The sequence below is a fragment of the Nelumbo nucifera genome, chromosome 7 (assembly GCF_055504915.1).
Source record: "Nelumbo nucifera cultivar China Antique chromosome 7, China Antique-T2T, whole genome shotgun sequence".
Lineage (NCBI taxonomy): Eukaryota > Viridiplantae > Streptophyta > Magnoliopsida > Proteales > Nelumbonaceae > Nelumbo > Nelumbo nucifera.
Genome location: NC_142655.1, coordinates 28,767,704 through 28,794,575, shown reverse-complemented (window position 1 = coordinate 28,794,575; position 26,872 = coordinate 28,767,704). Strand labels below are relative to the sequence as shown.

The window sequence follows — 26,872 nt, the reverse complement described above, 5'->3', positions numbered from 1 at the left end:
AATCTGTTCATTTTTTAAGGGTTTTAAGTTTAATTTGGTTTATGTGAGTTTGATCTGCTAACATTTTTCTATTTCTATTATCTTTCCAATTTTCTTCCTTAATTCTTTCTTTTAGGGGTGGGTGGGAAATGATCCACAAAATAAAGTCTTTGAGAAATGAATTTCAAGTGCATGGGGTCTTTTTTTCCTAATCTTTTTTCTTGTAGAAAATTCCTTTGAAATGTAGGATAATTCATGTAGCCATACTTCCAACCATCATTTGATGTTAATCGATTTTCTTTTCTTTTCTTTTTTTTTTAATTCTTTCTTTTCCATTACTTACAACTCATTGAAATGCAGATACCTCTCGACACTATCTGCCTTTGCGGACGATAAAGAGTGTCATTGATGCTATGGCCTACTCAAAGTTGGTATGTGATGCAGAATATAATTTTTGGGTTCAACTTCCAAAACTGGTTATATTTACAAAGTTGGTATCAAGGATCAAAATTTCATTAAGTATCGTATTGGAGCCTTTCCGATACGCCCTTACAGGGGTATTTCGGGTCAGCGAGTGATTTAGAGGATAGATCGGCCTTAAGCTGGCCCCTCTGAACTAGTTTCGAAAAAAAAAGAAAAAACATAAAAACAATACCGATACAGGCCGATGATATTTTGAACTTGGTTGGTAGATGATATGTTGTAACCTGCACACATTTTTTGTGTATCTTATTAAATAGTTGATAAAATAGTCCATCTTGTGGAGCTGAATAATTCTTTCATTCCAAATCTAAGATGGTGCAGTTATGTTGTTCAGACTCCTTGCTCTAGAGGATATCTCAAGAATTTCTGAATTTGTCCCATGATATTTCATTGTTTTCTTGCAATTGGCATAGAGCTTCTTTACTTGTATAGCATTTAGCTTGTTCCATTCAAAACCAGTTTAATTTGGCACCCCTACTGCACAGAGTGACTGACAAATTGAATTTAAGGGGTATCTTGATGAACTTGAAATTAATTGATATAGGGGGAAGATAATCTTCTACAAGGTGTTAATTAATCCAGTTAGTTTTTTTTACGGACACTCCTAAATGGTTTAGGGGTGTCAATTGGACTGGATTTGGTCCAATCCAATCCAGTCCAGTGTGAGTCCATTATAAATGGAGCAGGTCCAATCCAATCCAATGAACGTTTTGGATCAATTTAGACTGGGCCAATTCAATGCTTAGACCGCGTCCAATTTGTTCAAATTCATTTTGATTTACATTGGTACCAACCCAAACCCGATCCATTGACACATATATTCTTATCTTATATTAATGGACCAGATATTGACTTAATCCACCAATCCAATATAAATTTGTTACGGACAGACCAGGTCCAATCCAATCTAATAAATATTTTGGACCGAATTGGTCCAATCCAATATGTCTTGTTGGTCCATCAATCCGTCCAAATTGATTTTGAACTGGACGGGTCCAATCCAAAACCGGTCCATTGACACCCTTAGGTGTTGGGCATGAATTGGATTCTATATTCCTTTGATTTTTTTTTATGGACATTTCTACATATTATAGATTCATAACTTTAGTTAGTCTTGTATGATGGTACCCTAAATTTAACTTTGCCTTCTTATTTGATTTTACACAGAATGTGCTACATTGGCACATTGTGGATTCACAATCATTCCCCTTGGAAATACCATCATTTCCAAAATTGTGGAATGGCGCTTATTCAGCTTCTGAACGATATACTATGGTTGATGCAGCTGAAATTGTGCGGTAGTGGTTTGATTCCTTTGTGTATATTATTTTACTTTTCTTTGTCTCTTGTAACATTTGTTTCTGAGATCATATATGATCACTAATTCTGCAGTTATGCTCAAAGAAGAGGAATCAATGTATTGGCTGAATTTGATGTACCAGGGCATGCTATGTCATGGTAGTTATGATCTTAACTTATTTCCATCTTAGAATTATGATTTCTGATTTAATGTTTAATAGTCATCTTTACTGGTTTAACAGATTTAGGTTTCATTTTTCTAAGTAAACAGAAGGAATAAGCTACTTACTATATAATCCAAGAATCATTGTAGGGTTGGGGATTGAAGAATCGATATAGATTGTGTGGTTCTATATAGAAGAAAATTGAGAAGAAACTGAAAAGCAAAAAATATAAAGTTGGTCTAGTCCTATGAGCTTGGGGGAACCCAGTTTTTGTTTTAATTCTGCTATCATGCTAAACACTGATTTAAAGTATAGTCTGGTATTGAATTGCAAGTTCAGTACTTTCAATGAGATTCTAATATCAATGCCATTATTTCTATTGTTTCAAGTCTAGAGAGCTTTGAGGTTGTATCTCTGCAATTTCTGATGGCTATTTACCTTAATCCCCTGAAGGTGTTTTCCCTTTGTGTATGTATATATCTATATTATACTTTGTGCATGTATACATCCTTTTACGTGAAAGCCAATTGGACTTGAAGTGTGAACAAGTATAGGCTCACTGATACCTTGTGCTGAAACTCCTCAATATTATATATCATGCTAGATCACTTGGTCAAAGAGGCTCTTATACCATCTCAAGGAACCACTCAACAGCATAAACTCTTCAATACACTCTCTCCTAACTGTTGTGCTTTTGCCAATTTTTTGTTCCTTAAGAAATAGAAAAAAAAAACTATGACATAGATGCAATGAGGTTTGTAAGGGTAGGGAAAGAAAGAAAAAGATAGGGAAAGGAAGGGAAATGTAGGGAAACCAATACAAGGTTTGTAAAGGTTTCCTTACCTTTTCCTACTTTTTTCTTCAAACCAAACACAACCTAAGTGCCTCATTTACCTTAGAAGGTGAAATGTGGTGTGCCCATTAAAAGATTTTAAAATTTTTGTCAAACTTTGTAAACGTTGTGCCCGTTAATTAAAAAACTTCGTCAAATTTTAAAACTTCTATAAATTTCTTCTCAATCTTATCTTGATCAGCTAGTCCGTTAATTAATTAACACATATTAGACATTTTAACTGGGGAATCAAATGGAATGAGTTGACCCAAAATCCTATCTTGCAGCATATCCATATTTAGTTGATTTCTTTTGATAAAGCAACCAAATCCAAATAATTTGTTAGTTTTGGATTTGGGTGTGTGACCCATTCAAATCCTAACATCAATCTAAAATATAATATTTACTTATTTACTCACATACTTAATAAGATTTTGATTAAATTTAAAGTCAATTGAGTAAAAGTATGTTGGATTATATTTGGAAATGACCAAATATAATCATCAGCGCATTCCACTCTTTATGGTCCTCTCAAAACTTTCCCACTTTTTTTTTTTTATTTTTACTAAGATGCCATATATGTCCTATCCACCTTGAACCATTTTTTGTGCCCACTGGGTCAACAATTCCACTTCTTTAAATCAACTCAATTCAATTTCTTATGTTAAATAGGAAACTAATTCATCTCCCCTACTCATAAACATGATTCTAATAATTGTTGTTTGTATTCAGTAGGGGTGTCAATTGGACTGGATTTGGTCCAATCCGGTCCAGTCCAATGTGAGTCCATTACAAATGGACCTGGTCCAATTCAGTCCAATGAATATTTTGGACCATTTTGGACCGGTCCTGAGACTGTCCAATCTGTTCAAATTTCTGTTTACTTAGATTGGTTTCAACTCAAACCTGGTCCATTGACACCTATGTTCTTATTTTCTATCAATGGACCAGATATTGGCTCAATCCAATATAAATTCATTATGGACGGACCAGGTTCAGTCCAGTATGTCACATTGGTCCATCCGGTCCGTCCAAATGGATTTTGATTTAGACGGAATCCAACCCAAAACCGGTCCATTGACACCCCTAGTATTCAGAGCTTAGAAGAAGAGAAGTGAGGAGAAGAAAAGTTTAAAGAAAAAAGTGCCAACAGCTTCTTGTCTCCTCCACCCAACCACACTATATTATATGATTAAGGGAAAATGAGTAAAATTATAAGGATGCCCTTAATAGGGAAGTATAGCAAATATAACAAGAAAAAACAAACCTAGAAGGCCCAGGCCCATAAACACACATGCATATAAGAGGATAAAACTAGGCCAAGAAAATTAACCCTTACAACACTTACCCTCAAGCTGAGTATAGATATAAGATACTTGTCACGTTTGGCTTGCCTAACAGTTCATGGAACCTAGTTCTTAGTAGCTCTTTACTAAACACTTTAGCTATTTGCCTTCTAGAAGGCATATATAGAATATACAAGTCACCAAATATGATCCTTTCTCAAACAAAGTGTTTAATTATCAATCTCATATGCTTAGTCCTTGTCAAAAAAAATAAGATTGTTTTCTATATTCGTTGCGGCCTAATTGTCACAATAAAGTTTGAAAGGTTCAACAGTCCCAATACTCAATTCCTTCACTAGAATCTAAATGCATAACAACTTTGCTACACCATGATCCTAACTCTGTATTTTTCCTTAACACTAGATCTAGCAATCTCTATATCACTAAATTACTTCCTACAAATGTGCAATACCTAGTAGTGGATGCTCTATCACAATGGAGCCACCCAAATTAGCATGAGTATAGGCTTCGTTTTCTATTTAAATATTCTTTTTCGATAACAAGTCTTTTCCTAGACAACTCTATATATATCTAAGATTTATATCAACTGCTTTCATATGAGAAACTTTGGGAGCATGCATAAATTGGCTCACAACATAAACTGAATATGCAATGTCAAGCACACTAAAAGAATAAATAGAGTAGCTTACCTATAAGTCTTTGATACCTTTCTTTGTTAAGATAGATATCCCCATATATATCCCTCATGAAGCCAATGATTCATATCCATGGGAGAGTTTGAAAGTTGGCTACCTAACTATCCTATATTTTGTAATAGATCTAATGCATACTTTCTCCCTTAGATCTTGCCATTTCTGTTCCATTTTCCCATGTAGAACAAAGTGTGATAGGCATTACTTTGAGTATAGCCTGCACTTTTCATTACATTAGACAACCTTTCAAATCAAGCCCTATGTGATTGTTCCAAGCCATACAAGTTTCTCTTCAATTTGTATACCTTACTTTTCATGTCATATCCAGGAAGGGGATCTATAAAGATTTCTCCTTGCAAGTCACCATTAAGTCTAATTGATGCAATTCCCATGAACAATTTGCTACCAAGGATAGCAACACTCTTATAGTATTTAATTTTAGAACTAGGGCAAAGGACTATTTGTAATCTATATATAAACTCCTAAGTAAACCCCTTTGCAACCAACCATTCCTTGTACTTTTCCACAGATCCATCTATTTTGTGTTTCATAGTATACACTAATTTACACCTTAGAGTGCTCTTCCTATTTGGTATATCCATAAGTTCCCATATCTTTCCCTTCAATAAAGCTTACATTTCTTTATCCATAACTTTCTCTATTTATGGTTAGCCACAACCTCTAAGTATCTAGAAGGATTAATAACAAAAGACAAGGCAAATGCAAAGAAATTATAAGTAAGGAACAAGTGAGAATAAGAGATAATTTTAGTAATTGAGTGTATATATAAGGTTGAATTGATTTACGCAATGTAATAGAAACATTTAAATCTGTGTAAAGAGTGCAAGAAGTACTTGGGTCACCAAATGGCAAGACATCCAATGGATGCAGTCTTCAACTACAGATTCCCTATGTCTCTTTCTCCCTTAGACATTAAGCTCTTATAATTCATTATCTTGTATAGTAGGAGGAATATCGGGAGCCCCACTAGAATTAGAAGGGCCAAGAGAAACAATTAGAGGAGGAGAAGATGGAAGAGAAGGAGGAACAGGTACAAAAGGATTAACTAAAGAGAATTTTGAAGAGGTTTAAAGAACGATTGTAATTTACAAAAGGTAATATATTTTGTGACAAATTTTCTTTCTATTTGAGGATTAAAAATGTTGTAGACCTTTTGTGTGGGAGGATAACCCAAGACGACACCATGAACAATAATATATAGGATTCACTTTTAAACATTTTGGGTCTTTTAGATAAATAAAGAACACATAACCAATGATATATTTAAGGGAAAGGAAAAAAAATTACAAGGATACCCCTAATAGGGCATTAGAGCAAACATAACAAAAAAAATAAATAAATAAATTTAGAAGGCCTAAGCCCATAAACACATGAAACATAAGAGGATAAAATTGGGCTAGGAAAACTAACCCTCAAAACAATTAATGATTATTACACTACTTATAGAAGTTAAACATTATTATCTTTTAATCATTAAATTGATGGTTAGTTGTTTTTACTTAATAGGCTCTTGAATTTGTAAAAATTTATATTAATTGTTATTTATTTGCACTTTTTAAGAAATATAGTGGATTTTGTAGAGGGGCTTCCATTTATTGAAAGATCGCAAGGGATAATGTATTTTAAGAAATTGATAGATGGTTAATTCTCTATGAATTGAGTTTGAGAACTTATTTATTGGGTATTAGCTCCGCGAGCATTTTGTGTAATGCATGGGTTGATATATTTTTAAGAGGTCGTTCCCAATTAAATATGGGCTTTTTTAACAACTATGCATGGTTCCCTTATAATGCATTATAATATGCCTGGGTACCACATGATCCACTTTGAGTTGTACATTTTATATCATTACAAAATTTTTAGGTGACCTCTTCATTTATGGAATCATGCATGCCCAATAAATTAGGGCATTTAGGATGATTTTATTCGTATTATGGGCCTTTAACTATTTTGGGGAACAAGAAATTTCCTTTGCTTTCTCTAAATTAATTTTTTTATTCTAACTAGAAAATAAAAACCAATTGTCCTAGAACCTAACAGTTTTCATTTATAGGGGAAAAGGCTATCCTTCTCTATGGCCATCACCTAATTGCTCGGAGCCTCTTGATGTTAGTAATGAGTTCACTTTCCAAGTTATAAATGGAATTCTTTCAGGTGATTTAAGTATTCCATTTAGAAGTCTATTCAATATGACTTTGCGTCAAAATAATCAATAGATCTATATTTCAGATTTCAAGAGGGTATTCAAGTTTAGATTTGTCCACTTGGGTGGTGATGAAGTTAAAACAGGCAAGTTCGATAGTTTATTTATATGTCATACTTTATGACGATGGCTTCTATTATTGTTATCCTCATGCTACTAATTACCCTTGAAGAATCACAATTATCCATCTATTCCTGCAAGTTTTGGTATGGTCTTTGTGTCATTTGCTCTATATTCTACCTTTGCACTAGATATAATAAGCATTGATTTTGTTTTACTTCTCCAAGTGACAAGATTTATCCCAAAAAAAAATACATTACCTATACTAATCAACCACAAGGATAGTCTAGTCACCATTTATATATGCCTTTTCTCTTAAAAAATAACATTTTCTGAAGTACCATTAAGTTAACATTAAATATGATTAATAGCTATCAGATGATTAGTCCTACATAATGCATGAACTAGATCAAATCCCTATAGCAGTGCAATTTTGGGGCATTTTATTAATAAGTAGATAAGATTTCCTACAATTTCAAGGCATTTGATTAATGGATAGATAAGCTTTATTACAAGTCTCTAATTAAAACATATATATTATTTTTTAAGTTGGAAGCTATCTTAAGAATAAGGAGTGAAGAAGAGAGAAAAAGTTATTGAGCCAAAAGAATAGTGGGCAATTACCAATTTCACCATTATAAATAGTGAACATAAAGAGAGATAAAAAGACCATGCTGCCCCTATAACATAAGTAAAATTAAAAACATAATGCATAAACAACACTCCCCCTCAAGTTTGGACATAGATATCAATTATTCCCAACTTGTTACAAAGTCAATATGTCGAGGGGCACTATCAACTTTTGTAAGTACATTAGCCAATTGATTTGAAGATGTAATATAAGGCATACAAATGTCACCCATTTCAGCCATTTCCCTAATGAAATCCTTTTCAACTTTGATGCACTTGGTTCTATCACAAAGAACAAGGTTATGAGAAATGTTGATGGCAGTTTTGTTGTTACAATATAAGGTCATTTTAGTAATCATCGAAAGACCCAACTCAAGAAAAACACTTTTTACCCACATCTCTACTAATGCATGGGCCATAGCATAGTACTCAACCTCTGCATGAGATCTAACCACAACATATTAACTTAGCTTAGTCAGCATTTGGTATAAGTCTCAACTTTCAAGTGCCCATTTGTTAGCAAAGATGATACATTTTCCTAGGTGCTTTAGGTACCTCAGATCCCCATTTATAGTACCCATATAAGATGAACATGGAATAAGCATGTGTTGACTAAGGACCTCAATGACACAAGAAATGTTAGGCTAAGTCATAGACAAATATAGTAGTTGGCCAACTAATCTTTGAAACAATTTGACATTAGTTACTGCATCACCTTCATCATCACCAAGCCTATAATTAGGTTCAATTGGGGCATAAATTTATTTATACTCTAGCACATTAGTCTCTTCTTACATAGCATTAGATCACTTAGGAGATGCCAGGGCTTCTATAAGGGTTTTATTAGGAATAGAAACATTGGAAATAATTGAAATGAAGGCATAATAAGACAAAGACAACAAATCAAGAAAAGTAAAATGTGATTGGGTATTTTGTAGTACAAAGATCTAACACCCTTGTCGTGAGCAATAGGAACATCAAGGTCACTAGGGAGGTCATTGGGATTATGAACAATAACATTACTTAGCTGTTTTACCTCCTTAAAGTGGTCAAAAGAAGTAAAATGAGAGATTGGGTATTTTGTAGTACAAGATCTAACACCCTTGCTGTAATTTACCTCCTCAAAGTAGTTTATGTAGTACCACTTTAGGTTCCTCCACACCTATAGGATCATATCAGACCTTCTAGTGGTGTTAATTGTGAAGAAAGGTCTACATGTGTTTAGATGCTAAAAATGGTAATGGAATTTAAACAACCTACTTCTCCTTACTACCACATATTTTCCCTTAAGGAGGGGCAAGGAAGAATGATTAAGACTCAATAAATGTAACATCCAAGGAAACATGATACTTGGAGGAGATAGGATCCTAAAACTTATACCCCTTTTGAGAAGTAGAGTTCCCTAAGAAAATATAAGTAATGGACTTGGGATCAAGTTTACCTTAGGAGATAGGTTATGGACAATAGACATGCATCCAAAGACCCAAAGAGGAATGGAGAAGAGGGGATATTGAGGGAAAAGGAGATAATGAGGGGCCTTGTGTTGAAGAGTTTTACTACGCATGCTATTTATCAAGTATGCAACTGTGAGAATTACATCATTCTAAAATTGTATATGCATCTATAACATCAAACCCCATACAACTTCAAGTGTTTGTTTTTCATTTTTGCAAAACAATTCTATAATTGTCAATTAAGAATCTAGTTAGACCATTTGTAAAGTTCTTTTCTTTTGCATCATATGACCAAAAAATTTGGATGTCAACATGGAACTAGGTGTACACCATATGCTAAAAATTTTTAACCACTTGTGGCACATTTTCATGAGAGAAAATCAAATAGATCTATTTATATTGTTTATAGTCATCAACAAAGTTTATAAAATAACAATAGCCAACATTGGATAACATAGAAGTAGGGTCTAACACATTAGAATACAACAACATAAAAAGGAAATTTTGATCTTTTATTTCTCATTAAAAAAGAGGTTCTACAATGTTTACTTAACTGATATGTTAGACACTATAAAGATGGCATTGACATAAACTTAAACAAAGGAGGAAAAAGACTCTTTAAGGATTCAAATGATATATAAGTCAAACAAAAATGCTACAAATGAATTTGATTCTTAATAAAACTATCACTAAGACTTATAAAGACAACGAAAGGAAAAACCATTAATCCAACAACATCATCCAAGATGTAAATGTCATCCACCACACAACCCTTACTAATTAACCTCCCCAAAATCAAATCCTAAAAAGCATAAGTATAAGAGAAAGTCACTTACAATTCAAATATTAAGTGAAAATGCTAATTGAGAGGAGGTTGATAGTTAATTTTGGAACATGGGGAATGTGGGTCAACATCATCCCAGAAGGAAGAGAAATAGTTCCTTAACTAACAATGGAAGAGAGATAGTTCAATTGATAGTTAATTTGGCTTACTAATCATGTGATTAGAAGCCCAAAGTCAATGATCCAAGGGTCCCTAGGAAGAGAGGTAGCACAGAAAGTAGTAGCTTGGTTACCTGAGATAGCCATAAATGAAGTGGAGGCATTAGAAGTGTTTCCCTCAAGTTGGTGAAGTGCCTTACCAAATTCTTCAAAGAGAGATCTGATACAATCCCCATTTAATCTATAACTTTGATGAGTAAAATAGGTATCTAAGAAATCTAATCATCATGACGAAACGCACTAGTAACAACATTAGCCAAAACACTCTTTTCTTGCTTGTTACATGGCTTCTTCGGTTAGAAGCTTTTAGGCTTCCCAATCAAGTCCCAATAATGTTCCTTAATGTGCCTCTTCCTTCTACAAGAAGTACACTACAGTTTATCCTTGTTGACCCCTTTAGACTTCGTGGGTTGATCACCCTTTTTAACATCACCTTTGGTAGCTAAAGCAACATGTTTCTCCCCCTTACTAAGATTCATGGCTTGTCAGCTTATTTCTTTTAACTAAATAAGAGCGTACACTTCTTGTAATCAAGGTAATTCCTTACTACCCAATATTTGAACCAAGGTTTAAAATTTCGCAATGTATTGGCCTGTATCGACAAATACGTATTGTTTTAGAAGAGTTCCATATCAGACCGGTAGGAGTCCGTATCGGCCTTGTATTGGATCATTTCGGGTATGTATCGACTAATACAATCCTGAAACAGGCCAATATGCATTATGTACCAACCAATTTTCATTTTCCTCTCTTTTTTGAATTCAAATTTAAATTTAATAAATCTCTTCTATTTCTCATTTATTTAAATTTTAATTAAGCCTTTAAATTTGAAACATTATTAAATGACAATATTATTTAATTAAATGCTCATTTGATTTACCTTTAATTAAGGCATTCCATACGTCATTAAATGTTATTTAAGTCAAATAACTTGTGGTAACAAGTTTAAAACCCTAGTCATTTTCTTATGACAACAATTTATTAACCACTATGCCAACCTTAATTACTTATCATAACAACATGTTTTTTATGCTTAAAGTAATCTTTCATACCTTGGTGGATGTTTCCCAACAAATGTTAAAATTTGATTATATACATAATAAATATTAACTAATAAATATTAGTATATATACACACACATACATTTTAGTTCTTCTATTATTTTTCAACGGTTACTAATTATGTCCCGATACTTTATTTAGCTCATTAAAGTATGGTTTTTATGCTTAAATAAATTAGTTATAACTTATAATCACATAAAACTCATTTTTATTGTTGTTAATATTTTTAATGATTTTTTTATTTTCTAGTGTATCCATGTGTGTCTTGATTTTTCGCTTGTACCTATGTGTTTCCAAAGTGTATCTCAATATATCTCTTAAAATTACCTTTTCAATACACCTTGCGTTTTCAATACTTTGAACTTTGATTAATTCATAGGTAGGGTTGAGATCGGATCAGCTTGCATATTACCCTTTTGCTAAGATAACAACTTCCTATAACCATTAGTTAAAGCATGGTTTGATGGTAGTCCAACTCCTTCCACATGGTAGTGAGTGTAAAAAACCTTCCTAGTCACGTAGCTTTATGTTAGATTTCATTAGTGTTCTAACAGGTTTAGAGGCTAGTTTTCCTTTAAAGCCTAGTTTTCCCATTTTTGTAACAAAATTCAAGGCATACCTATACTAGCTATGAAGAAAACCAGCTTCAAACTTTGCAACTTCTATATTCAAGAAATACCTTAGAGTACCTAGGACCTCTCAAACTCCTCTAGGAAGCATTTCTTAAAGGCTTATATCACTTCCATGGTATCACCAATAACAACAATACCATTTACATAAACAATTAAGGATAGTAGTAAACCAATTTGATCTATTGATGAATAATTGGAGAAATAGTTGTGTGTCTTCTTTAGCTGCAGTTTTGACCTTCTTATTCTAACACTTAATAAAAAATAAATATCATAAAGATGCAACATAATTGTGATGTCATGGTGACATCAACACTCCTTGATTTGCTACCAACTTATAATTTGATAATAGTGTTGATATTGAGGAAGAAATCCAACAATAGTTACCCATACTTTAAAGATAAAACAAAAGAATACACTCTTAGTGGGAGCATAAATATGACTGCAGAATTACACATATATAAGGCATCGTTATACTTAAAATGGATAGTACCAATCTAGTCACCAAAATGCTTCTCTCTTATATATGGGACAAGTAAAGAGGATTGCACTCACTTATTTTTTGAATGCTAAACCGGTAAGTATGTCTAATATTTGTGTTTTGATAGTGCATCCTTCATAATCTCATCTTTGTGGGATCCATGGTTTGTGCATGGATCTTTTTTGTGTGTACGCACATGTTTCATAACACTTTTATATATCTATCAGAAAAAGGAATAAACTTTTTTCCCGCAAACTCATTGGTTGACTCATTCACTTGCAAGGGATGATGAAAATATAACTGAATTTTATTGGGGTTCCTAGCACAATGAATTAAGAGATTGTACAAACTATCAAGTAGGACTTCTTAACTCTTGTTCATGAAAAGAGTAGCACAGTGCGCTAGATTTTGTATCTTTTATTATACTTTATTTTTGGGTAATCTAGGACACTAGTTTCTAGCTTGTTAATTTCATCTTTTTATTATCAATAAAGTTTCTAATTTGTTACTCATAAAAAGAAGTTTCTTCTTGACAAAATAGGGCAAATCCTCTATTCTTAAAGAACTTATTAATCCCAAAATCACATTTGATAGTGTTACCTCTAAAATCAATTTATAATTTTACAAAGTCATAAGTGACTTGGTTGTTCTCCCTATAGGTCTTACTTAACACCTACAAACCTTGAATATGTATGCAAATATTAATCCATGGATACAGATTTTGAGCATGATTAAGACTGGATTAACTTAACTAAATATCCACAGTTACAAAGTAGTGACTCTACAAAATGGTTAATTTCATTATCTTTCTCCTTTTTATGTCTCTGATGTTTTTCCTCCCAAGTAATAAAATAAGACAATTGGAATTCAACTAAATAACCCAAATTCCTCTTCTTGGTCTTTCAATGTCTTCAACAATTAAGGTTCCTTGTGTTCTCCATAAAAGCCAACTTAAAATGAAAATAATAGGATAATCAGTTTTTGGTGTTATAAAATGCATTCCATGCAATTATTCAGAAATAAACCTGCTTAGAAAAAGAAAAAGAACTAAACGGAACCTCATTATTTTTTTTCTTACTTTTAACTTCTTGGGAGTAATTCTTGTTGTTACTTCTTGGTTTGCTTTCAAATTGTTTACTTTCATTTCTTTTTTAGGTATTTATTAATTCCCTTGTACATTTTCAATAGACAATAAAATTTAACTAGTGTTTTTGGTTGGTTTGTATTGAGTTGTTGTTTCTTTCCTTTATGTTGGTCGTGGATCTGAAAAAGATAAACCAAAAACTTTCTTTCTTTTTCTTATCATCAATCAGAAACAAAACCAATATTATATTAAATGATGAAAGACATATATATATATATATATATATATATAGAGAGAGAGAGAGAGAGAGACCTTGTTTGGTGTAAAGGTAAAATCTCAAGCTGACAAGTGTGAGAACATGGGTTCAAGTTGAAAGTGGAAATTTGGTGGAAAAGGCTAGGTCCATATCTAGTCCACCCCACCCAAGACCCTAGATAGTTGGAACCAACAATGGGTAATGGCCCTTATGAGAGTCAATAGGGAGAGAGGTGCATACAATGTCTTCAAATAAATGGCAACCTAACCTAAGTCATAAAACATGTCATAGATGGTTGCAAATCCCATAGTCGATCCCAAAATGGAATGGTTGATTCTTGGTAGAAATTAGATTGTTTGTCCTCTTCTCTAGCATTACTCTTGCCCAAAGAATTTATTAGTTTTTGTTTCTTTCTTTATGCATTAGTTATAAGATAATGAGAATTCACTAGTAAATCATATTATGTAATTTGTTTCAGATTGCTGGGTGACAACTCCTCGTGTAGGAAGATGGTAACAATCTCAAAACATTTCTTTCTATCAATCTTTCCTTCTCATCTTTTCATAGTTCCACCTATAGAATTCAAAGTTCCATATGCTGGTTCACCATGTATCCTAGATAATGAGAAGAGGAATATGTTATGGAAATTATGGAAGGAAAACAATTTCTCTTCCACAATTGTAACCTTGGTTTTACATTCCTCCTAAGACAATACTTTACATTGAAGATCCTTTTTTCTATGCTCTTTTCTAATTTTCTAGGATACTATAAGCCCTAGTTCATTTTTCGGGAAGTCATTTACTTGGGTAAATGCACTTTCCTTGAGAAATACTTGCACGGGTAAGCACACTTACTAGTGTTTTTTTGTTTCTCTGGTAAATTTAAACAATGACCATTTTATCCATGAAAGTATCACTATTGAGGGGACAATGTTGCCTCATCATGTATTAGCATTTTTTCCTATAGACAATAAAGTTATTTACCCAAGTAAGTAGAGGGTAATACTAACCTAGGTAACTGAGCTGCTCGGAAATCATTTTTTTTTGTTGGACATATCACATAGAGGTGAGCATGGGCCAGTTCAATTTGGTTCCATGGTAGAACCTGGAACCTACCTTGTTGGGGTCAGTTCTAGGTTTTTGGAACCAAAGCCTACCTTGTGAAGGTTGGTTTTGGCCTTGGCAATTCTAGGATCTACCCATGGAACATATTCTTTCATTACTCTCCTTAATAAAAAATGAAACATAAACTTTTATCATCTTTACTAATTAAATTGAATAATTAATATGTAGATTATCATAGTATATTAATACATGGTTCAAAATTGTCATTATAATTTAAACTTTGTAAATATTACCTTTTACATTATTTATTATACACAAAAATATTAAAATGAAAACAAATTATCCAATTAGTTTAGTAACTAAATGCTCAAGAGAAACCATGGATTTTGTAACCATGAGTTCTTGGATTCAAATCTTCACATCCTTAAAAATATTTTTGGGGTTTATTTCAAAGCAAGTTCAGTTCCAAGGCTTGTCTCACCAAGACCAACCAAGGCTAGTTCATCGAGTCAATTCGGGTAGGGTAAACCCCTAGACCCTGGAACCGACCTAGATGGGGGTTGATTGCATGAATTTGGAACCGAACCCTACTATGTACAAATTGGATAGGATCGGTTCAAGGCTAGATCCAAGTAGAACCTGTCCATTTGCTCACCCCTAAACCATGAAGACTAAAATACAAATGTGGTGAGCTGGTCAACTCTCATGTTGATCAACTTACCTGCCCTCATTAAAAGTAAACAAGGCATAAATGGAAACTCTACAATACCAAATGATTGTCAAAAGTAATCTTTAGACAAAAGATAAATAGATCAAGAGTCTAATATTGGTTAAGTTTTTAAAATAAATTAAGAGATCAAATCATGATAAGTGTTTAACTAGAATCCTATTTGATTAATATGGAGATAAATCATAGACTATGTTTCTATTTGTTGTCAGAATTGATTTGGGTTCATATTAATTTGATCAAATTTAGACTTGACCCTTACACCATCATATCAGTGGGTTTTTTTTTATGTACATATTTTTCATTATATCCAATGTTTTAAAAAAACATGAGGATTATACTTTGACGCTTTAGGTCAGGGCTTAACCTTGAGTCTCACACTTGTAAGTGTAAAACACATCTCTCGAAGATTAGAAAGCTTTAATGTGTGTATGTATATGTATCTATCTATGATTCGACATATTTAAAACAATTTTGAGGTATTATTTACTTTAAAAGCCTTTTAATTAATAGTTATTCAGTCGTTTCCAAAAATATAGGATATACTTATCTAAACTTCTTACACTCTTATAATGCTTGTTTGCATTATCATTTATTTGTTCATTAAATTCTATTTTCATGCAAAAGTTCACTTCTCCTTTGCATATCTTTAGGCCCAATTTTCTTTATTTAATTTAATCTTTTATTAAAAAGTGATAATTGATGAAGCTTAAGGTTTATGCCTCACAATCTAAAGGTCGAGCGTTTGCATACAATCTTCTACTCTTTTTAAACACTAATATAATTGTAATGTTATTTTTTAGAAAGCAAACTAATATATTTAACTTCCCAAAAAATCATTATACAATGTTAACAGAAGTCATACAGGAAGGACTCCTCCATACTTCACCTGCAACATTGTTTTAATTATTTGAGCAACTACATATGTTGCTCTATTTTCTTCACATTTCACAAATTGGAAAGAAGAGTTCCTAAAATTCTTAATATTATCTATTAACAAAATATTGCCAAAGAATATGAGGGGATTCATCCTTAATAGCTTTGGTTGTTGTTTTATACCCTGATTCAAAGATAACCTTCTCCAAATTTGAAATTTTTTCCAATTTAATAGCAGCCAAAAGATCCCATAGCTTAGTTTCAATGATATTGCTAAAAATAAAATTCACACCCGCATAGCCCAAAAACGAAAGTCATTGGTTCTTTGTAGTCAACCAAAAAGTACCCTAACTAGGTAGGAGATATGATTCTTGTCACAATTAATTTCGACATAACCATTTAGTGGTGGACTCCACTAAATAAGAAAACATCCTACATCTTAAGCAGTTTGATTAGTGAAAGATGATCTTCTAGTGATCATATTGTGCAAAACTCCCAACAAAAGAATGATGAAAATTCAGGATTTTTGTTCTATATCTAACGATGAAATTGCACAACTATGAGAAAACAGAATTTTCTCTTTGATCCTTTGGGTCTATTAGACCAGGAAAAGATCGAACCTTGTAATTGGGAAAGTTTCATACCTGATATTAGATGTCTACAAATGCAGGGATCAAAGTAGTAGTTCACATCCAAGATTTTGCACTCCCAAAACACTACAAGTGGAAGACAGTGCAACAGGATCCTTTGTAGTGAGTAGTCGATCTCCTAGAAATTCTAGCAATGTGTGCTTCCACCAAGTAACGATTTGGGTGAATTTTCTCACTTAAAACCTCTCTAGAAAAGAACTCTAATGATGGAACTCAAGGTCTGGTCGAATGTAGTTCAAAACCCTAGAAATATCTCTCAAATCTTGATGGGTGAATTCAGATAGTAGGAGGTGATTTTGTGTCAATCGATTTGAGTGAGTTATCTCACTCAAAACCACTCTGGAAAAACACTCTAATGATGGAACACAGGGTCTGGTTAAATGTAGTTCAAAACCCTAGAAGTCCCTCTCAAATGGGTGAATTCAGCTAGTAGGAGTTGATTTTGTGTCAATCGATCTCCTCTAGTTGAGTGTCTATTTATAGCCTTGGTTGGATTGTGAAGATCTGTTTCCTTAGCTAATAATGTTTCCTAAGATAATTAGAAAATATTTTGAGACAATCTTACTCTCCTAATTCATTTTCTAGTTAAGCATCATAGTCAAACTTATAACTAGCTTAGACTTTCTAGTTTCTAGTTTGACTATGAATAATTTCTTAAGAAGAATCACAACCAAATTAGAATGTTCATTAATCCTGGAAATAGGGGTGGGTTTGAGCTGAGCTGAACTGAATACTTAGCTATTTGAGCTTGGCTTTCTGAAACTGTGTTAGGCTCAAGCTCGATTCAAGCTAGAGACTTGAGCTCGAGCTTGGCTTGGTTCAAAGCACATGAGTTCTAGCTTGGCTCGGCTCAAGCTCGACTACAAGCCAAGTTTTTTCTAAAAAATAAAAATTATATATATAAACATTTTTTTATTTTACATACAAAAAATTAAGAATTATAAAAATTATTTACTAGTATACATAAAAAATAAAAATATTATATATAAAGTATTATTATATAATATAAATTATTTATTATATGTATATGTATATGTATATGTATGTATATAATAAAAAATATTTATTTATTATACTAGACTCGTGAACCTCACAAGTTGAGCTTTACTATGCTCGAGCTCGACTCGAAGCTCGATTTAAACCGAGCCGAGCCTAGCTCAAATAGCTCATGAGAAGCTTGGCTTGTGGCCACCCCTGCCTGAAAACCTTTTCAAAGAGGGAGGAATCATCTTGTGTAATGGGGCCTACTACTAATGTGTATAACCAACTTAGGTCCCTATAAGCGCATACTAAGACTAGTAGGGCCGACCACTTAAATAAGTTAGCCTACATGTCAAATCATCTATAACTATTATGGGCTTTAATGATCTGGCCCATTAAGTGTATAAACACTTAAGTCACTTGAGAGGTTACCATCCTAAAGGCCCAAGATTAATTAGTTTAGTTCATTATGTGATTATTAGCTTAAATCAATCCAACATATCGCTTGCATCCAATTTCTCGGCTAGCTATTAGCACTCAACACTTCTACGGGAAAGGAATTTTTCCCTCTAAGTATTTATGATACATTGTCTATATTCCACCTCTGGTGAACCCTAATACACAATTCAAGTAGTCCTACTATCATAGATTCAAGCATCCATCATAGGAAGTTGTATAGACTATTCTCTATGTCTAATATGATAGCAGATCCTATTACATTAATCATTGCCTAATTCACCATTCTTAAAAACCTCAACATACCCAAATATTTGACCCCAGAAGGATCTCACTAATTGGCATTTCAAGTCTATGAATTAATGTAACATCTACTTATTCCACCTATCACAAAGTTTAGAAACATATTGGATTTGGTCTAGTTCCATGTTTCTTGTAAACGCGCACCCTCACACCTTAAGTCATAACCCAAGTAGTTGAGACCCATTGCTCCACTACTTGGACAATATGAGAATGTCAACCATGCCAAGATAAACTCCTCCTTTTTCATCCACTAGTTTTGAATATTTAAGTCCATATTATGATACACATGTGGTTTCATACATAATTCTAATATAAATTGAGGAGTGATTAGAAAAACACTCACATGACACAAGATGTGAATGATTTTTTATTCATAATAAAGTCATGTACAATACATCAATTGGAGTAGTTAAGGGCATAAGCTATACAAAAACTCTTACTTGCACTTAGGTCCAATCTAATATAATCCATAGTCTTATGCTATCCACGTATTTTTCATATACCTTTTGCATAAAGTATCATGGAATCTACCTTTAACCTTTAATTACTACTCTTCCAACTAACCGCCCCTAAGTCTAACAAGAAGATGAATCATAATGAAGACTTTCTATCATTTGGGTATGATTGGAAGTCAACATCCATATAACCAACTAGCTTTAGTGAACTTCCTTAAAAGATAAGGCAATAGCTTTTTGTTCTTTGACGGTATTTGAGTGTGTTCTTTATAAAAATCCAATAATCAGTTCATGGATTTGATTGGTATCTACTTAATACACTTACTATTTGTTCTATGTTAGGTCTAGTACACAACATTGCATACATGAGTTTTCCTACAACTAAGCCATAGGATATGATCCCCATGTCCTTTACTTCCTTGAGAGTCTTGGGAGTCATGCCCGTTGTTAGAGTGACCACATGTCAAAAAGGTACAAAACCCTTATTGGAGTCTTGCATGTTGATCATCTTAATAATCTTATCAATGTAAGTAGCTTGGGATAATCTAATGATCTACTTTGCTCTATCTCCATATAAATGAAGTCCTAATATGTAGGATGCTTCTCCAAAATCTTTTATGGAGATCTATTATGAAAGTCACACTCTCATTATTAACAACATTCCTACATCATTCCTAATAAGAAAAATGTCATTTATGTATAGTACTAAGAATACAACTTTGTCTCACTGTTTTCTTATGAATACATGGTTCATCCAAATTTTGCTCAAAGTCAATCTTTAACTGTTTGAGTCAAAAATGAATGTTACAACTCCTAGAAACTTGCTTTAGTTCATACATTGAATGGTTCAACTTGTACACCACATGTTTCTAACCTTTAGCAACACACCCTTAGGGTTGTTGTCTATAGATATATTCAATATGATCTTCATTCAAGAATGCTATTTTGACATCCATTAGCTAAATTTTATAGTTAAATTGTGTAGTTGTAGCCAATAATATTATAATTTACTCTAACATATCCATGAGTGAAAAGATTCCTCATAATATTTTAATTTCCATGAGTGAAAATGTCTCAACTTTACCATCAAGGCATGCATCCTCTTGAAGATCCATTTCCAACTTATTGCTTTATAAATGAAAATTTTGGGGTATAAACAATAACATAACCCATTCATTTGAAACTCCTTTTCTTCTTCTCTTCTCTTCTCTTCTCCTTTTACTTTTTTCTTCTTCCTTCTTTCTTCATCTTCTTCATTTATTTTTCATTCTCACAACTCAATCTATGCCTATCCTATTGCCTAAAATTTGGATTTATTAAATTCTTTATAAATAAAGTAACTTGATTTACATTTAGAGGTCAAATAGGAGCATAATAATTATCACCATTTCATATCCAAGACATATTCTACATGTTCAAATCAAACCTTTTATGAATTTGTCAACTAAATGGGTGAAAATAAAGACATAAAAGGTCAAATATGGTTAAATGGAGTTTTTTTAACACCATTTAACTACATTTGGTAAGCACAACCTTATTCGACCTTTTCGGATCATAAAGTCAAAAACTTGGGATAATAAAAATGGTCCAAAGCTCATTCTTTTAAGTTATTTGATAATAGTTTTAACCTAGTTTCTCTATACAAATTTTCCCCAACCAATTCTTCCAAATTACTACTGTAAGAGCACGTGCTAAGAATTAACCATATATGATATGTGGTATTTGGTTTTAATTTTTATGACCTTCCTGGAACCCAAGGCAAGTATCTACTTTATAAAATATAAATGACATTACCCCTTAATACCGTGCAAAATTAATGAAACCCTATCTTTCTCAACCATTGTCGTTGCATTCTCACCCACACAACATCATCAACCAACATATTTAGCAATAAATTATTAAGGTCATTGATTACAATAAAAAAAAATATAGTTTTCTTAACCTTCATTGTGCTAACCCAAAAAATCCAACCACATCTCTCCATGAAATATAATACAAAACCTCAATTCTTTTGATCCCTCTATTTCTATCATCTACTATAGAGATCTTTCTTTCTTGATTTTAGTCTTTTTTTCATTAAAATTCTACTATTCACACATATCAAACTTGCAAACAGAAATCATGAATGTTGTAAAAATATTCTTAAACCTTTCAATTGGTTTAGAATGATCTTATTGGTATGAAGTGCTCCTACTTTCTTTTTGTTGGTCAATTATATTTGCAATATGGTTTTGTTTTTTTTTCCTAGTCTTTTTTTTTTATTTGGAAGACATTTTTGTGGGGTATCATGGAAGGGATTGGTTTGTGCATCTAAAATGTATTTTGCATCATCTTTTATTATCTTGAAAGCTTTGTGTAGTTAGTTATTTTATGGGTTGTGAAAGATTGATGAAGTTTGAAGATTTTGGTCTATTATGTTATCATGTTATGCATGAGATTTCTCTTTCTTCATTCATAAATGTTAGATGTCATTGTTTTCTCCATTATTTTCTTTGTTGGGGAATTCCACCATTACCTCACTTTTCATACCAACTAGAAAAAATGCACATGGCAATTTTAGAAGATGATAATCATAGTAATAATGTATCCAATTTTTAATCATTATTTATATTTCTGTATATAAAAATGATTCTTATTTATCACTCTTACTTTTTGTTTAATATTGTGAGGGTGAAAAATATATGAAAGATACATGTTTGGTCTTTCATCTTCATCTAATAACGAAGGCCCAATACTAATACAAATAGAAAATAAACAAAACAACTAATAGCTCACAAGTATTGTTCACTTCTCACAACAAATATGTTGATCATCAATATATAATATTAGAGATATACTCAAATGCTTTTTACAAAATTTATTTATTTTTATTTTTTTGGTTATTATTTATTTATTCTTATTATTTAATTATGGCATCATGGATTGACTCATTCGGTCCAGATGGTTGAATTGCTTACCTGCCACATTGTCAAAAGAAAAATTCAATTTTTGGGTTAGTTTAGAGAAAATATGGGTTTTATATTGTTAAAAGTATTGGATATGATCTGATTAGTAGAATTTAGTGGTAAAAATACCTAAATATAAGATTTAATGAAAGAAATGTGAGTTAATACCTTAAACATAAGACTTTGTAAGAGGGAATTAAATAAGATAAAAATTAGTAGTTCAAATTACATTTTAAAATCTCACAAATAGATAAAGGAACTAAATTCAAAAAATAAGGGTATTTTATTCAAAAAAAATCACAAGATTGTTCATACTTTTAATAGTAGTATAGATGGATATAGATGTTTTCAATTTTCTACACTTATTTTATATTTTTTTGTTAATATGATGAATATATAATATTAGAGATGTGACCAAATGTTTTATACAAAATTTATGTATCTTTTCATTTTTTTATGTTTTAGTCCTTTTTTAAATTTTTAATATTTAATTATGACATCAAACATTGCCACATTTGACTGAAAAGGTTGAATTGTTGACCTAACACCAAATAGGATAACAATTTCATTTTTTAGTTGATTTTAAATTATGTATTTCATTCCATTTTCAATGAAAACAATTCTTATTTATCACACTTATTCAAAGACATAACCAATTATTCTATACATTTTTCTTTTTGTGTTTATTTCTATGTTCAAAATTTTATTATTTAGCTATGACATGCCCATGGGGGAGGCCAGAAGGGAATGGAATTCTACTAGGAATGCAATTTTGAATCCCATTCCACCCAACCAAAGAGCTAGAATCAATAAATGGGCCATTTTAATTCCAATTCTAAACCCCTATTCCCACAAACCAAGTAGACCCTTAGTACTATAGTTATACCCAGAACAAAAAAGAAGAAAGACCTCTAATAGAACATAATTCGATCAAGCCATTAATGGGTACCCATGGAGAGATTAAGACATAGCTCATTACCCCATTCTATTATCATGTATACAAACATGATGTATATGAATAAATGTATGTATGCATGGTGTATGTGTGTAAATTACTTTATGTGCATATAAATAAGTGTTCTTGTAGTGGGACTTGCCACATGGATACCACCTAGATAGTGTGAAGTTTAGGATTTTATCACCTAAATGCAAATATAGGATAAAAATTGGCCATAAGAGAACACTTCTACTTGTTTGATGGTTGTGTCATAAGTAGAAAAAGTAAAACAATAATCTAAAATGATAACAGTGAGAAAGAAGAGAGAGAAAGAGAGAGATCTTAGTGAGAAGAGAAAAAGAGAAGGAGGAGAAGAGATGGGGAGAAGCCAATAATGATCTTTGGCTACCCCACTCATTATCTTATATACTCATAAAAAATATTAATTACAAAGACTAAAATGCCCTTAATGGGGCAGCTACTATTCATAATACAAAAAAAAATGCTCCAAAAAACCAACATAAACTAATGGGCCTTAAGCCCAATAACATTAACTAATGAGTTGGGAGTAGATGTCACACATTCCCAACTCCTTTTGTGAGAACATCATCTAGTTGTAAATTAATTGCAACATATAGTAGGCATACTTCTCCAAATGTCACCCTTTCTCTTATGAAATGTTTGTCCACCGATATATACTTGGTTCTACCATCCTAAATCGGGTTATGAGCAAAGTCAATTGCTACTTGATTATCACAGTATAATATCATAAGTTCTTTTGCATCAACTCCAATCTTTCCTAATAAAGACCAATCCCAAAGAAGCTTTGAAACACCATGTGACATAGCTGCATATTCAGCTTTTGCACTTGACTTAACTACAAATAGTTGCTTCTTACTCTTCAAATGCCCATGGTCAACAAATAATATCCCTCTACCTGGAAGTCCTTTTAGGTAAGCAAGAATCATGTCAATGGCCTCCCAGTGTTTAACTCATGGGGCATGCATGTATTTACTTACCACACTAACTGCATAGGAGATATTTTGTCATGTCATGCACAAGTATAACAACCGGCCCACCAATCTTGATACCTCCCAACATCCTCTACTAGCTCACCATCAAAAGCATTAATTCCGTGATTTTACTCAATGGGTATATCAACTAGTTTAACCCCAAGTTTTCCTGTCTCCTATAGTAGTCTAACACATACTTTTTCTAGGAATGAAGATCCCATATTTGGACCTTGTCACCTCAATGTCTAAAAATACTTAAGCTCCCCAAGATCCTTAATCTCAAACTCCTTATGTAAGGTTTTCTTTAATACATCAATCTCAGTCAAGTCATTTTATGTGGTTACAATGTCATCCACATACACTATCAACACTAACACCAATGATACCCTTCTCTATATTAACAAAATATGAGCATACTGGATTTGATGAGTATAACCAAACACAATCAATGCACTCCTAAACCTATTAAACCAAGTTGTAGATGATTTTTAAACTATGTAAAGACTTCTTCAATCTATATACCTATCTTTTAGTCACATCACTATAAAAACCAATTAGGAGGTCCATGTACACCTCCCGCAAATCTCCATTAAGAAAATTATTCTTCACATCAAGTTGGAAAAGGGCTAAGAGTAAGTAGTGTGAACTCTGGGAAGCTCATCGTCGGCTTAAAAAGATGGAATCACCATCCATTTTTAGAGAAAATTGGCCCTCATTTTCAGATTTGAAAAATTCAATTTAAGTCTTCAATAGTAACTCCGTTCTCCATGGAAAAGCCACACAACCGAGAGATTTCAGGTCCCAAGGATTGGGAGAGGGAAGGTATTAGGCACCCCTCTCTCCAAGTTGTTGTAGCAGCCCACTACAAGAGTTATTCAGGCTTAATTTCTTTCATTGAAAAACAGAAATGTTTGCAGGAATTTCTTAAATCTAGAGGAATATGCTTTCAACCACTCCTAAGATTGATTTTGAGGTGATGTTATCGGGTCTTAGGTACTGATTTCTCTAAGACCCCCACCTCTCTACTTCTATTCCCATTCAAGAATAAATTGCAAACGATGGTTCTCCAACATTTCAGAACCTCAAGCAACCCAGGAAAACTAAAAAAATAAACAGAGATTACCAAATCAGGTTTAAAAGTTAAAATGAAATACTTACCCTTCATATGTACCTTAATGGGAGTTTTCCAACAGTGGGAGCAAGTTCAAAGAAGCTTCAATGAGATACTGGGATGGATTGTACGCTTTTTGGTTTCAAATCTCGTAGCAAAAAATAGATGGGCAGATTTTGAGTTTGATCTTCAAGGACTTTGGGATTATAGAGGTTGAAAAAAATGTTCTTTTTTTTTTCTCTTCTTCTCTTTAGATCTCTCATTTTCTCCCCCTTTCTCTTTTCCTCTTTCTCTCTCTCTCTCTCTCTCTCTCTCGCTGGGGGCCTCAAATTATATCAGTATTTATAGAAAAAGAAAAGGAGGTCAGGTTTGAATTCGCTCATTTACAGTGCTTGGGATTCAACAGAGGTTTTTTACAAAAATAAGCAAAAATTCTTCAAAGAAATAGATATTCAATCAAGCTTTCCTATTTGGTGAAACATTTTCTTTTATTTATGGGAGATTTTCATGGGTTTTGTGTGTTCAATGGGAGCTTGGGGCATGCCTATCATGGCAATTTCGTATTTGGGGCTGTCAGTAGCAAAAAATGTAAATTTGATGAACTTTTAAATGTTATTTTATCTTTTCTTGGTTTTAAGTAGGTATATCTTGGGGTTTGGGGGCTTTTTGGGTTTATTAGGCTTATTTTCATTGGTCCAAGTGTTCTAATGAGTCAAGAATGGGTCTGACATCAGTCATCACCCTTTTGAGGCTGCAAGTTGGGATGGATGACATGGCAATTTAATCTAGTAAGTTGAAACGATATCTTTCTAGTTTAATGGTCAAACGGATGAATTTGATCATGAAATTTGGTGTGTTGGGGTTTTTTGGGTCTCTAAATATAGTGGTGAGGTCTGATCGGACAAATAGGGTCGGGATACTTGAGATCTATGGATGACAAGTTCGGATTCATAAGATTTGCTGAAATAGAACCTTTGTTTGATGAATGGTCAAATAGGGGAATTTTGGGATGAAATTTGGTGGGTAGGCATTTTTTATCATCCCAAATATTATGGAAATGATGCATCTTTAATCAGAGGTGTATATTGATTGATCTAGTTCAGATCATGGTCTTAGCTTATGATTTTTCAATCAATGAGAGGGCTCAAAATGGAATCTTACTTTTTCAATGGTCAAATAGAGGTGTTTGGCCACGAAATTTGACGTACAGGGGTTTTTTGGGCTCCGTACACAGCGGTAAGGTCTGATTGGTCATATGAAGTTGGGATGATGGATGGTAAGCTCTAACTAAAGAGATTTACTGAAATAGGATTTACGCTTGATGAGGGTCAAACAGGGGAATTTTGAGTTACAATTTGGTAAGTAGGCATGGATTAGGGTGAGGAGTCAAGTGGATGGTTCTGATCTGAGAAAGATATGGTCAATCTTAGCAATCGTTTAGAGCCATCAAAATGGGATGTTGGTGTTTTTGCCGTTGATCATTATAGATTTTTGGTGGGATTCGCTACTTGTTTGTTTCCTAGTGCTCTTGGGGTGTTGGATTTGATTTTGGAGGAGTTGGAATTTGAATAGCGCATAGATCGGGGACGTTAGAAATGAAGTTGGCATGATGAATAGTGGATATTTGCATTTTAGTCATGAAAAATGATGTGTAACTAAGTTATAGTTTTCTAAGTCTGGGGATGATGTCTGATCGGACATTAATATTGATCTCAAG

General features: G+C 32.8%; 1 protein-coding gene across 1 annotated transcript in view; it reads left to right on the top strand.

Annotated features, from left to right (window-relative positions):
* LOC104593662 (beta-hexosaminidase 3-like) overlaps nucleotides 1–26,872 on the top strand; it is a 55,402-nt gene that overhangs the window by 16,409 nt on the left and 12,121 nt on the right. Inside the window, exons 6-11 of the mRNA XM_010253630.2 lie at nucleotides 340–410; nucleotides 1,630–1,760; nucleotides 1,855–1,920; nucleotides 6,831–6,931; nucleotides 7,007–7,066; nucleotides 14,116–14,149. Coding sequence (XP_010251932.1) covers nucleotides 340–410; nucleotides 1,630–1,760; nucleotides 1,855–1,920; nucleotides 6,831–6,931; nucleotides 7,007–7,066; nucleotides 14,116–14,149 — 463 coding nt within the window. The remainder of the gene's footprint in view (nucleotides 1–339; nucleotides 411–1,629; nucleotides 1,761–1,854; nucleotides 1,921–6,830; nucleotides 6,932–7,006; nucleotides 7,067–14,115; nucleotides 14,150–26,872) is intronic.